Raw genomic sequence first — 14,958 nt, forward strand, 5'->3', positions numbered from 1 at the left:
TCTATAGGAATCCTCATAGTTTCTTGTTATTTTCTAGTTTATTTTTCAGATTTTATTTTCAAACACTTTCACCATTCAGTGAGCAGATTTAGTGAAAAACAGTCCTCAAATACATCATGTCTTAAAATGGTAGAAGGCGGCTTGATTTTTCAGAAAGGGGTTGCTAATTCTAGTGATGTTTTGGAGTCAGGAGTAGCTTCTAGGCAGGCTTTACATCGCATGTGCTTACTCTAATGACAGTAGCTAATGTAAAATGAAACTTGATAGTTTTTGTTAGAAAACATTAGAACAGGTTCCACTGAGAAAATTTTGGTTTGAGTCTTACGCTGTTACATAAATAGTTGTGGGTTGATTTTTTTTTTTTACCAGGTAGAGGCATGTTTTCCTGTCTAAAATTCAAGTGGACAAAAAACTAATAAGAACTTGAACATGTTATGAATGCTATAGTACAGATTTTTATATAGAAAAGAAATTTTGTTTCCTAAATAACTCAACCTTCTGTATGGTACTCCTAAAAAATACCTGCTAAGAAAAAATGTGTAGGTTAAAAAAAGATCCCAAGCATCCAATGTGTTTGCGTGGTGAATCTGTCGGCAGATAACTTGTTCATGGAGATGAAAGCATTGTCCACATGTTGCCTGAGGAAATCTGTGGAGGGGAATGTTTGTCACATGAGAATTTGGTGTCCTGTGTGGTTGAGTGTTTTTAGCAGCGCCCTTTCCCTTGCCTACCACTTTGAGCTCTGTGCTTGCAGAATCACAGAATCATCTAGTTTGGAAAAGACCTAGAAGGTCATCTAGTCCAACTGTTAACCTAACACTGTTCTCAACTCCACCATATCCCTCAGCGCTATGTCAACCTGAGTCTAGACACCTCCAGGGATGGGGACTCCACCACTGCCCTGGGCAGTCCATTACTACACCTAATAACCTCTTCTGTAAATAAATGCTTCCTAATATCTAGTCTAAACCTTCTGTGGTGCAACTTGAGGCCATTCCCTCTTGTCCTGTCACTTATTACTTGGTTCAAGAGGCTCATCCCCAGCTTTCTGCACCCTCCTTTCAGGTAGCTGTAGAGGGCGATGAGGTCTCCCCTCAGCCTCCTCTTCTCCAGACTAAACACCCCCAGTTCCCTCAGCCGCTCCCCGTACGACCTGTGCTCCAGACCCTGCACCAGCTTCGTTGCCCTTCTCTGGACACGCTCGAGTCATTCAATGTCCTTTTTGTAGTGAGGGGCCCAAAACTGAACACAGGAATCGAGGGGCGGCCTCACCAGTGCCGAGTACAGGGGTCAGATCCCTTCCCTGTCCCTGCTGGCCACGCTATTGCTGACACAAGCCAGGATGCCATTGGCCTTCTTGACCACCCGGGCACACTCCTGGCTCCTGTGCAGCCAGCTGTCAATCAGCACCCCCAGGTCCCTCTCTGACTGGCAGCTCTCCAGCCACTCCTCCCCAAGCCTGTAGCGCTGCTGGGGGTTGTTGTGGCCCAAGGGCAGCCCCCGGCATTTGGCCTGATTGAAACTCCTCCAGTTGGCCTCAGCCCATGGCTCCAGCCTGTCCAGGTCTCTCTGCAGAGCCTCCCTACCCTCGAGCAGATCAACACTCCCACCCAACTGGGTGTCATCTGCAAACTGACTGAGGGTGCACTCGATCCCCTCATCTAGATCATCAATAAACATGTTAAACTCTTATTATTAAGCTCCCTTTGTTCTGTTCTCCTTGGCAACTGTGGATGGCAGCGACCCTTGTTCCTGTCTGGCACCTGAAGGAAGTAGTGTTCTTGAAAAAAAAAATTCATCGTTCCTTCCCTTTTGATTCATAGTAGCCCTGTAAGCCAGAAATTTGTAGGCAACTGTACAGGAACATGCTCAGAATTATGAGGTGTTACTATTGCTATTAGGTGAAAAAGTTGTTTGCTGCCTGCTTCTTTATAGCCTGGACCATAGCTTTGGTCAGACAGGGCGTGGTACAGAAATGCAGAACTCTGATTAATTAGTAAATACTCTGGTACGGATGTTGTTCAGCAGGAATGGCCAAGAATATGTCATGTGTTGAACCATGTTGTAAAATAGGGGTAGATTTTCAAAGTCAACCTGCAGAAAGTGTTAGTTAGCTATTAAAAATATTCCTGGCTTAAAAAATACAGTTTTGTTGGAGTTTCTGAGATGATGAGAAAATTTTATGTATACCAAGTCTGAAGGTTATGAATAAGTAGATGTAAAAAAATAAAGCTGCAGTGTGACTTAACTTTTTTTGCACACATAGAGTAAATGTCGACCCATTTAATAACTTATGCTCTAACCACTGCTAAAGTGCAAATGTTTCTCAAAATGCAGAATTGCAAATTGTCATTGGACAAATGCAATGCATTGGGTTATTGAGATGGTGATAATTATTGTTGTGTTTTCCCTACAAATGAAGCAGAAAGCATTTATTTTTCATAAAAGTATGGTGTGATATAAATAGTTACATACAGACATATAGCAGAAGTTGTATAAAGTTACAGGATAAGGGTTAGAAGTGAGATAATTTGCAAGGAACTTGAATGTTGATGATAGTTTTTTTTTCTTATGGGCAGCCTCCTCTGAGAGTATTAATTTAGTGTACAGCTTCATTTTAAAATGAATAATATATAAACAATATAATGCTTGCTTTGTTGCATGCTTGTATTTTATTTATATGAGCACACATGGTCCACTCTAATTAAGCACAGCTCTTTATGGTTTATTTATTTGTTCTAGAGAGGCTGCTTAATATTTGAGAGAAACAGTAATGATGTGTCTGACCTTTGCAGTGGCTGTGTTAACGGCAAGATGGGTTTTGCTAGAGCCTGCAAGAGCAGTAAAAGAGCAGGTTGATCTTTTCTCCACTTGCTGGAACATGCTCAAGAGACCTGAAAGCACAAGAGAAAAAAAAAACCACAACAGTAAGTGGTTGAAGAATATTTTCTTGTGTTTTCAGATCTCGGGAGGATGCTACTGACAGAGGTAAAGAGTTTAAAGCTTTGTTTCTTTGATTTTTGTGTTTTATTACCAACCACCACAGTAGTACTTCATATGGTAAATAGTTGGTTGGGATTTTTTGTGGTTGGTTTTTTTTTAATGCAAATACAAAGAAATAAATGTAAATGGAGGTGTAGACCAGACCAGGTTTTAAGTTTTACAGAATACGGTTAACTGTGTATGACTTTCTTGTGTGGTGGTCTTGTAGTGGTGGTCTTGTAGTGGGATTTGTCACTAAACTTCCTAAAAATACATGTGGTATGTACATGCAGATTTTATTGCCTCTCCCTTTTTTTTATGTCCTTTGCTTAATACAGATTCCCACATATTTTTAAAAAAACCCAAACCATCCCCTGAGCCTGGGCAGTGGTGAGGAGCTTGCTGCTGGCAGTTCAACCTGCCAGTCCTTCCTCCTTCTGCTTCTCCCTGGTGGTCTCTTCTCCCATCTTCATGTTGTTCCCTGTTGTGTGTGCTGTGTGCACAGCTGCTGTCTGATGAGGCTCTCAGTTTTATTTCTGATGAAATAAAGAGAAGTGAGAGAGTTAATTTTTGAAAGTGCTAATAGCATGGGTTTAAAAAAGTGGAGAAAGAAAGCAGGTATGGAGAAGCTGATGCATACCTGTATATTCAGATGGTGATGTTGCTATATGTGTAAAGCAATGGAAATTGAATGTTTGTTATGTTTATAAAAGGATTTTGGTTGATCCAGGCATTTGTGGGTGAGACCAGTAAAAAATAATGCTTAACTGACCCCCGCATGAACATAACCATTTCTTATGTTGTTCTTCTGTGGAAGCTCTATGTATGTGTACATACAAAATTAATAATCTCATAATGGAAGATGCAGTTTGTGGTCTACTCAGTCACTCATGTTTTTGCTAATTAATCATTAATCATCTGCTATTGGAACAGTATCTTTTTTCTTTAATTAGTCAGTGGTACATTGGAAATCTGCCTGCAGAGCTCTTACCATGCAGCAGCATAGACCATATTTTTCTCTTAATTAGCAGGTAACACTTAATGGCGTTTGTTTTCTTGATTGTTTGTCTGGTTTGCTCTATCTTTCTAAAAGTAAAAATTTCTTTCAGCATACATGCATATATGGTAGTTACCTCAAAGTAATAGTATGCTGCATACACCGTGACACCTTTGGGGAAGAACAGAGACAGTTGTCTTGCAGAGTAATGCAAGCTAATGGTACATGCTTCTTCCAGCCAAACTGACTGGAGATAAGTAAGAACTTTTTGCTTTTCTCCTTCCTCCATGCAGGAAATACAGGACTATTAGGACTAGCTAGCTGTCTGGGTGGTTGTTTTTGGCTTTGTTTGTTTTTCCGGAAGGAGAATGGGGGCTTAGAGAACTGCAGAGTTGTCATTCACCTTCCTTTTCCTTGCAATGATGATTATTTTTCTGTGTTGCATAAAGATTTTTTTATAGCTCATGTATGTAGCCATCTTGCTTTTGATGATCTGCTGCAGGTATAGGTGAAAAATTGACAAAGCATGTAACCTCATTTTTGTGACTGTCATGGGGATAGGTTTAACTGCAGTAGCTGCAAAAAACAGGGTGAGGTTTTGGTCTTTAACAGCCTACCTCTTACGATAGAATTACCATTCAAAACATAAACTAATTGAAAGCAGTCAGGGAGTTCTTGTCGATTGAGAGAGATCATCACAGATCTGTGGCAGGGCTTTCCAGGGCCAAGGACTGTATTTTAACTTCACTTTGCTTATAGGTGTCATTGCTTCAGGAGGATCCTGGTGGTGTCAGGGACATCATAAACTTTCACCTTCTCTCCTTTTTGTCCCACTTTTAAGTCTGAGAGCACTTGGGCTTCAGTGTATTGCAGAGATGTTCATCCCCAACAGACTATTTTAGTGAGTGGACTGCTGGATCTGGGGCAGCAAAAAAACCCAAAATTGAGCCAAACCCCCCCATTTTCTGTAGATGTTTGTGTTTAAAGTCTCAGTGGAAAATAACTGCACAAGGTGAAATTGTTTATTATATGCTCTGTTACTTCTGGTAGTGTAAGTGAAGAGTTCTTGGCTTGGGCTTTAAAGGATGCGTGTGATTTGTGGCCTGTTCCTGAAGTATTCTGATTATGAAATGAGAAGAAAATTGAAGCTAACAGATATATTGATCTGCTGCATTAGGGTTTTGTGTCTCATGATGTGGCAGAGCTGCCAGTAAGACACTCCATGGGAGACAAGTCCCTTTGGCAGGGATGGGGTTGACCTGCAGATGCGGCCAGCTGAGACCAGCCCTGCAGCCACCTCCTCTCCCTGCTCAGAGCTCCTGAATAACCTGACCCTCCCGAAGCTGTGGTAGGGATCAGTATAATTACCCTGTGGCTGGCGAGGCAGGCGGTGCCTAATGCCACTCTGATTGAACTGCAAGGGAAAGGGGGTTAAGCTGGGATAATGCTCCAGCCTCATCCCGGCAGCTGACAGCATCACCTCTGAGCCTTCTCGCTCCAGCTGGCTCCACAAGAGCGAGAGCAGGAGCATCTGAAATTTGCTGTATGCCTCAGACCTTATGTGATGGCAGTACGCGGCTCACTAGTTGATGCCATGTTGCTAGGGCAACCCGCCTATTTATTCGTTTATTTCCAACTTCAGTCTGATACATCCTTTGCCCTGCCTTTGGTGGAGTGGTCTGTTTGGCATTCAGGCGCACTTTGATGAGCTTTATATGTATCTCACATAGCTAACTATTACTTGTACAGGGAAGACATCACCCACCCCCTACCCCGAGTCCTTAGAGAGGTGTCTGTCTTGGATTTTAGTATTTTAATTGGAGTGTATCTATGCACGTCCATGCACAGAAATCAAATACTGCACTTGTTTGTGCATTTTATGCTCTTAATGGAAGAGAACATTATATCAATGTTCTCTAGTACTACTAGAGCAGTTTAAGCTCTATTCCCTTATTTCCCTGATATTCCCGTGCATTTTAGGGGGCTTGTTTGAATGTATCTACTTGTAAACATGGCCTGAATTTACTCTGAATTATTTTATCAGCATGAATTAGTTGTTCTTGCATGTGTGAATAATGTAGCCTGCAAGATACATGTGCTTTAATGGTATCTTTGATAATCTATGTGCAATTTAAACCACAAATTATAAGAGGCAGTTGAAAATTCATGTTAACGTTGTTTTCCAGCAGAGATGTCTTTTGAAATGTGTCATTATCAGTAATAGAGGCTTTGCTGTAAGAAGTGACCTGATATTTTTGTGTGTTTTCCATTCAGCTGTCCCATTTCCTCCAAGTCACCGGCTCACAGCAAAGGAAGTGTTTGACAATGATGGAAAACCTCGTGTGGATATCTTAAAGGCACACCTTATGAAAGAAGGGAGACTGGAAGAGAGCGTTGCTTTGAGAATAATAACAGAGGGAGCTTCAATTCTCCGCCAGGAAAAAAATTTGTTGGACATAGATGCACCAGTCACAGGTTAGTATGAAGTTATGATGATGGAGGCAATGGTTGCTGGTTTGGGACATGTTAAGTAATGCATTAGTGTATGTGGCTTTCTAAAGAGCTGAAAGGCAGCTTGAAAATCGTTTGTTCTCTTCAATACTTGATTCTCAAATTGTCTGTTACCACTAGGATAATGGAGGCCATCAAGGCCTTGTAAATTAGAGGAAAGGATCTCATCCGCTGAACCCATTCTGTTTCTAAGGTAGAGAACATTTTTAGGGTTTAGGAGAAGATTAGAAGAACTTTCTTAAACTTGAAAAGTTTTTTGGCCTTTTACGCCAGGTATTAATTCCATAATTTTATTGATGTCATTTACCATAGTAGCGCCGTTCAGATATACAGACAGTATTGGGCTCTGAAGGAACAATAGTGTCAGAGTAAATGGAAATTTTAATTAATGCTAAGGAAAATAACGAGTACAGAAAAAAAAAAAAAAAAAAAAAAGGCAGAATCCCAGTTTGTGTTGCCTGGGGAATTTAATGAATTGTGCTGGTTCCAGAACCCATTCTGCCCTTGACTATCAAACACTACCGCCCACTCATTAATCCTCAGGAAATGCCTTATATTTGAATTTCCTTCTCTAATTGTCTCCTGCCTCTGACTGCATTCTGAATGTGTGAATGCATTTGCTTGCTTTAAAGTGCCTCCTCCCCTGTCTTGTTGTTGTTATTGAATATGAATACGTTTTTGGCCAGAAATCAATCTGTGGCATAGAAAGTTAGCTGTGGGGCAAAAGATAACTACTTCCAGGCGTCTTAAACTATGAAACCAAACTATAAAACTTTGTTTAAGAAAGCAGGTCCTTCTGTCACTTTTGTTTCTGGAGAACCCTGACAAATGTAAAAGAAATTAGTTTATCTGCTGCAGAAGTAGAGTTACCAGTCTTTATTATCAGTACTAGTAGCATTTGCCAAAAACTACAATAGAAGTAGCAGAGCCTTCATTTTCTGGAAACCTTCTCTGAAACTGAAGAGTACAGTGTCTGGACTAGAATGATGCACAAGTTATTAAAGCTTGTAACTTTAAAAATGACATCCAAATAGGGGTTTGTATCTTGACCTGGAGATGTAATGTGTATCATCTTTTACGTAGTAATTAGCTTGTCATGTTACCATACAATTGTGATGGAAAAGATGTCAATCATGTTGCAGCTCATGGATGAATAAAGGAAATAGGACAAATAACAGGATCCCCCAAGTTGACTGAGAGTAAAGTTCTACAGGCATTTTCACTGACACTTCAGTATAAATGGAAGAAGTTGTAGAGGTGCAATACCTTTGTCCATAACTGAGTGACAGACATGTGGAAATTCTACTTTTCTGTGGATGTTCTCTTTTTTTGGAGCATGAATTTTTTTTTAATCTACTGAGAAATGTGGACTGTAGGATGTGTCATGTCCCAACTGATTTCCATAAGTCCATGTTTAATGTGCTCTCTTTTAAACTCTTTTAAATTTTTCTCTTTAAAATTTTTTCTTAAATGCTTTTGAAGGTATCAGAATTATTCTGAATTATAGTTTGGAGATTAATCTCCTAAAGGTTACCCCATTGTATAACACTGGTATAATTTAAGTCTTTGATTCTTTTTTTGGTTGAACCCACATCTTGCTTTGTTCCTGCTTTTGAAATTATTCTCACGCAGTGATTGTGATACTGCAGCATTCTTCAGGGTGACTGGTAGCTACTCTCTTTTAAGCTAGTGTAGGAAAGCTGGGCTCTTAATGCTTCTTAGCAGGGTAGCTGAGAAGTGCTAATGTTCTGTATGAACAAACATGAAAGTTGGAGTTATGAAAGTGATCATCAAAAGAAGGAAAAAAATAAATTGTGAGGGGGAGGTTGGGAAAGCTTGTGAAGCATGTTGTTGTGGGCCTGACAATTTTCTTTATATGAGTAGTATGGCAGCAGGATAAAGAGAATATCAATTGACTGATGATGTGGTGAAAGTGCAAGGTATACAGGCAACCAAGAATAACTATGGAGTAGAGGAAAGCTTTTTTCAAGCTCAAGTAAAAACAAACTACTGATAGAGTCGAGAAGAAAATAATTTTTAGATTTTTAGACATGGCAAGCAGTCTTGTTTAAGAGTGACAGTCATAAATCATTAATATGGGATCCTTTGTGGGAGATGTATTCATCTTTTAGAAATATATCCCTGTAGCTGGTCAGTGAGATGGTGATCTTCAAAAAGAAGAGATAGAAGAGCGTAACTGTTAAAGTAAGAGAACTGTGGATTAGTACAGTGGTATACTTGATAAATGTTATGTTCAAGAACATAAAGTTTGAAAGCCTTGTGCAGCCATCCCTCAGTTTGAAGTTTCACTTTTTTTTTATTTTAAGGGGTGATATAATTGTCCTCAGAAAAAATGTCAGAGTTCTGTTTATGAGCAAGGTCATGTGAAACAAGGTGGTTATATGGAAGACCTGGATTTGAGGGAGAAGATGATTTGTGTAACAGGGAGAGGCATCCAAAGAGCCCTACTATGGAATGCACAGCCCATTATTTCGCATTTATTTATAAAACTTACTCTGTGGTTAGCTGGGAGCACCAATGTGATTGTCATTTTGGGTTAATACGTTTTGGTTTCAAATTTAGCAAGTGTTTTGAAGTATTGCTGATTAATTCATTTCCAACCTTAGCTCAAATTCCCATTGTTTGCTACATACATACCTACGTGCATGCATAATTTGCTGCAGTTTTGGTTTACAACCAAAGTGAACTATTCCTGCAGTTTTTACACAGGGCTGCTGTTCAGTGGGTATGAATCTAAACAGAGCTTAAACTATGAGACTTCAAGTCCTCTGCTATCTGGACTCCTCTTGCATCTGTGAAGTGTTGAGGCAGCTTTGTCTGGTGAATGTGAGTTGAAGAATGGAGAGAATTGGGTCAAAAAAAGTGAGTGTATTGAGGGGAAGGCTGAAAGTAGTCATGAAAAGTGGTGACAGATGACAAGGAGGTAGTTGAGGCTGGCCACTTGAAGACAAGAATGTTGTAGAGGTGAAAAGCTTGGAAGACAAGGAACTGGCCAAGAGGCTGAGTTGGAGGTTGACAGAGGATGACTGGGCAGGCAAATTAGAAAGATGAGCAACAGATTGACAGAGTATTGGGACTAGCTGGGCAAGGTATCTGGTGTGGGGGGCAAAGGGCCTCATGGTAGAGTGGTCAAGGCTGCAGAGTGACTGCTGTGGTAGAAGCAGTTACCAGTACAGACCTGTCTCATGACTGGCAGCAGCCGAGGGACTGGCACAAGGGTTGTGGGGTCATCTGTGCTTCCAGTGTGGAGAAAAAGTGAGCCAGGCACCCTGCAGCACCATGAGGAGTGTCCATGCCAACCTTCACTCAACAGGGAATGAGCAGACAACAAAGGGAGAGGGAGTCACCTTCAACAGATGGATTGTTGCCTGCTTCTTCATCTGTACCCTCTTCTCTTGGAGGCATGTGGTCTTTGTCTTAAGCCTGTGAGTTTTACAAGATTGGTGTACCACTAGACCACAGCTGTTTATAGTGTTCAAAGGAAAAATGTCTCTATGGCAGCTTTAGAATTTCCAGTCCTGTTTTATGTTCATAATAGTATAATGACACATGGAGAAATTGGCTCGTATGTAATTGTTTATTTTTCTAGCAGGTCAAGAAAGTATATCTCTGAACCTTCATGATGGCAATATTTACTGAAGTCACACTCCAAAGAATGGCTGGAAATGTGAGATTTTGAATTGCCAGGGTTGTTTTATGTGGCCTTAGTATATAGGCTCATTACTATACAGACCAATTCTGGGCAAGGGATTTACACTACCCTTCACGTGATGATTTATTAATTACCTTCTTGTTTTTATGGGCCCTCACTTCCAGATCTAAAACCTAGAGATTTTAAGTGCTCCACACTCTTAACTGCATGCCAAACACGTGTTCCTTCGACTTCAGCATATGGATATACACGTATACCTCTGTGTATTATAGAATGATCCATAAAATGATAAGTTTTGGGGTATTTTGAATGTGTTATGTCAGAAAAACAAATTTAGGTAAAAGCTTTAATGGTGATGTTGCCTTGCTTGGCTCCCAGTCTGTAGAATGGACCCTTTAGCTCACCTGTGTTTCAAAGACATAAATTCACACATGTGTTTTGAAGTGATGAGATACTGTTAATATGAGTGGTGTTGAAAGCATGTAAGCAAGCTGATCACATTGTCTTCAGAGTAAGGTTTGTAGACGTTTTGTAACTAAAGCATATTTCACACAAGTGAAGAGAACACAACTTGAAAGTTGCTCTCTGCGTGAGTATGGTTCATTCTGTCCACTGCATGGAGAAGAGCAGAAAGTGACTATATAATTAAGGAATTTGTAGCGTAATGCATATGCAAGAGAGGTTGTACTTGAAACCTCGATTCTGTCATATCATAAATATGGAGTTTGTTCTGTTGTTTGTTTTTTTTTTGCCAACATTTGTGGTGTTCCCTTCAATTACTAGGTATATGATTTATTGACATTAATGGGCCTCAGTTCAGTGGTCCTTTTCAAAGCAATCAGACCTGCACTTTTGGAATCTGATAAGTTGTTGTTTTCCAACATTTGCAAAAATTTCCAGCTACAAGAGGTTAAAAAGTGTTACTAATCAGGAGGGTCTGGAACTGAAATACAAGAATGCAAGGGTCATATTGCAGAATTTGATTTCAACAGCAAAGTAGCTGATGACAACAGCCAGTTCCAGCTTCAAAGCTAAATCTAATTTTGAAGTTGGCCCTATTTTAAGAGGAGCAGATTGTGCTAGATGACTGTTGTACCTTAACTTTTCTCTGATTTTAATTTCTACCTCCTTAAATGACATACTTAACTACAGGGTAGACCTAGAACTCTAAGTGGGATGCTTGTCTAATATCTATCATTGTGTCTTTTCTTGTGGCTTTTGGATTATTTTTCTTGAGGATATTATTAGATTTACAGATACTGAATGAAAATAGTGTGATATCTCTTGAACGTATGACTGCCCAAGTGAATAAGCTTGTAAGAGATGTGTGGTGTTTTTAAGGTAAGCCTTTTCTCCCTACTGTTATCTATTTTAAAAATAATTAACATCTGCTCTGTTTCATGTAACATTTGACATCTCTCTTTTTGTGTACTCAATGTGTACTTCGTGTACTCCTTTTGGTTAGGCTGCCCATGGTTACTAACAAGAGTTTTCTCTAGTAAACTAAGAACACAAAAACTTAAGTCATATGCATATTTTTAAACCTGTGCTTTTTTGCAAATGGAACGTACATGTAACATGAACGTTACCTAGGCAGCTGCCTGTGTACAGGTTCTCAATTCTTTTTGTGCAGGTGCCACCACCAGCAGTGGCAATGACAATGGTTTCTGGCCTGATGACAATAGCCAGGCCATGTGCAGGCACAAGGGGCAGCATCTGTCAGTCCCTCATTGTGAAAAAAAAGATGGAAAATAAGTAAAACAAGCATATATAATCTTGTTCTGAACCTTCACATGCTTCATTGAGAAAGCCCTGACTCTGCGCAATTCTGTGTTCAACTTTCTGGAACGCCCTGTGCATGCAGTTTGGTGTGTGAAGATAGGAGAGCATGGGATGAAGACAGAATAAAAGCTTATTGCTGCAGTGTATAAAGTGTCTCAGTCTCAGCAGGTCTTTTCCTTGGCCGTATTGTTTTCCTCTACTAGTTGTGGTTTTTGCAGCTCCCACATTTGTGGATGAGGTAGACACGAGGAAACCACTGTTGCTTGCAGAGCCTTCCTTGCTATTCCCTTTGCATCGCCTAATGTAAGGTAGGGTATGTATTCCAGTACATGTATAGATACTAACCTTGTGCATGCTAAGAGGGAATACACCCACTTGCAGTTTCATTGTAGTGTCTTTGGGTTAAAAATTCCCTTGGCTTGGTTGAATGTTGCAGCATGCAGCTATGGAAATACAACTTAAATACTTGAATTGCTTGTATTGTTTGTATTGTAGTGAGCACACTGAGAGTTTTTTCAATTTGGACTCTAAATTGATGGGAGGGGAGAGGTTGTATGCATCTGGGAATAGCTTGTGCGGGAACAACTGTGGCAACTCTGGTGACCTTTGGAAACCTTTGGTGCATTATAAGTTCATAAAAACTATAGAGGGAAAGCCCTTTCCTGCCAGCACGTGCCTTTATGATCTTTGAGGCTTCCAGATATTCTCTTAGGGTTTCCTGGGCCTGAATGTTTCTTCATATTCCACATGCACATTATAGTAAAAAGGCACTAATGTTTAAAATTGCATTGAACTGTAGCCCACATGTAAATTATCTGATGCAAGAGGAGAGTCAAACTAAAGCAGTTCTTCACGATTTTTACTTTTGAAGTAGTTTAAGATAGAATTCCAGCATGGAAAGTAAACAAGGTTGCTTATTAGGGGCCTACAAGTACTGTAAGATCTATCCATGTTAGCACAACATCAAAGTTTGTCTGAAACGAACATTTCAGTAAAAGCAATTTTAGTTAAAACTTCTCTATTTCACACGTAAGTAATTTGATTTATACTCTAAACCCAATGTACTGTGATTACTGTTGAGGAAACTTGAATTTCCAGGACACTGTTATAACTAAAATATTTACTTACATGTTGTGAAAAAAGCATTTATATGATCAAATTGTAAAACTTCATCCTGGGTGGCTGGTGTCTTCAGATTCCCAGCTTTAATGCTGGTTTGAGGTCTAGATAACTGCAGCTTCTGAGGGTAACTGTTAAACAGAAGAATTATTCTTTTCCCTTCTTTGTCATAATGTATTCATTAAAGTTATGTTTAAAAAGCATCTTTATTATTGTTTATGATGCTAAGAGTGAGTGATGGGGTCGGCCCTCCAAACAGGGTGCTGCTTACAGCACAAGACTTTTTCTGTGTCTGGTATCTTTCAATTGTGAGTAACTTATTCAGCTGCTTTAATTGTATTGCTAGTCATTCTGAAAACATGGTGGTATTTTGTTCATTCTAGCCTTAAAATGTGTGAGAGTTCCAAGTGTTCCTGATATAACTACATCAGTTTGAGTTTCTGCATTATACTGGTATACATTCCCTGTGTGGAACAGTAACACCTGAGAACCGGACGCATTTCAGCAGATTATTCTCACTTTCAAAATAAATTGTCTGCAGTTAATTCTCCTTCATCATAGGAGAATTAACTTTGTCTGCAGTGAGGTAAATGTTAGTTTGAAATAAACTTTGACTTGTTTATTAATATGAATTCATGATCTCATTTGCATATATAATGACATTTCAACAGAACAGGCTGAAACTATGGAAGAGGTGGAAGGGGAAAATATCAACAGCACCATCTACTCTTGCATCCTGTTTGAAAGCAAATGATAGTCCAATTCTTTTTACATGCCTGTATAAGGCAGATGTGTTCTCTGACTTAATAAATTAGACCTTATGAAGAAATATTTGCCATCATTTAAAAATGTTAGATATACTCTTCTCAGTGTACACATGAGCACAGTTTGCTGTTGCAACAATGATTTCACTTTACATATCACTGTTGAATATGTTATTAAAGTACAGAGAACCTGCATGTTAAACTGCTGTTAAAAATAATTTATTATATAAACATACTATTGAACAGCTAAAGTGAACTTGATTGGATCCTTTAATTGGATTGCTGATTAAAACTGACACTGCTCCAGCTATTTTGCAGGCTTTATTGAGAACTCATAATACATCAAATCACTTGTGGCTTAAAAACTGGGACTTCTGAAAGAAGGTGAAGATGTAAGGCTGTATGTATTCAAATTTTTTTTTTTGATCTGTTCCTTCCCTAAATGCTTCTGTTGGTTCCAGATATAGATTGAAATACGCTTGCCTGTATCCCTGGTAGAACAAAGTGATTGCATCTTGTAGCTTAATTGAGCTGCTTCAGACATTAGCATCTGACATTTTGGCAGAGCTGATGTTTTCTAGTAGCAGCTGCTTAAATCTATCATTAATGCCAAGGCAGTGGATACTACAGACAGTATTCTTTACAACTGCTTCACTTGTTCTTATAAATAATCCATCTATAGTTAACTTGCTTTGGTGCAAAAATCATAGTCAAATAAGCCAAAGTGAAATTGTGGAATCTGAGATGCCTTACAGATACGATGCTTAATTTGATGCTGTGAAATGAAGGATCAAATACTTATCAGGCTTCAAGTCAGAACAGAAATTGCATCGATTTAAAAAATAACCACCAGCAAAAATACAAAACCAACCGTTTGCAAATACCTAAGCCTTTAGGACTTTGTTTTTAACATCTTTTATTTAGCATGTGGGTGCTGCTTCAACATGTAAATACTGATGGCACGGTATAGCATGTTAGTATTTCTTCTAGGACTATTCCAAGAAGACATAGTACATCATAACAGTGGTGTTTATTGTAGCTTTTCAAAGATTTTTCTGAAACTTGTAAATCAGGTTTTTTATTTGCTTTGCAATTATGGAGTCAGTGGCACAACTTGAGTTATAACTGGG

General features: G+C 39.3%; 1 protein-coding gene across 4 annotated transcripts in view; it reads left to right on the forward strand.

Annotated features, from left to right (window-relative positions):
• The window catches only part of PPP3CA (protein phosphatase 3 catalytic subunit alpha), a 197,851-nt gene that overhangs the window by 77,675 nt on the left and 105,218 nt on the right, over positions 1 to 14,958 (forward strand). For all 4 annotated transcript variants that reach the window (XM_074905517.1, XM_074905518.1, XM_074905516.1 and 1 more), the window contains exon 2: positions 6,254 to 6,454. In XM_074905517.1, coding sequence (XP_074761618.1) covers positions 6,254 to 6,454 — 201 coding nt within the window. The remainder of the gene's footprint in view (positions 1 to 6,253; positions 6,455 to 14,958) is intronic.

This window comes from Athene noctua, chromosome 4, assembly GCF_965140245.1.
Source record: "Athene noctua chromosome 4, bAthNoc1.hap1.1, whole genome shotgun sequence".
In the NCBI taxonomy this organism is placed as follows: Eukaryota; Metazoa; Chordata; class Aves; order Strigiformes; family Strigidae; genus Athene; species Athene noctua.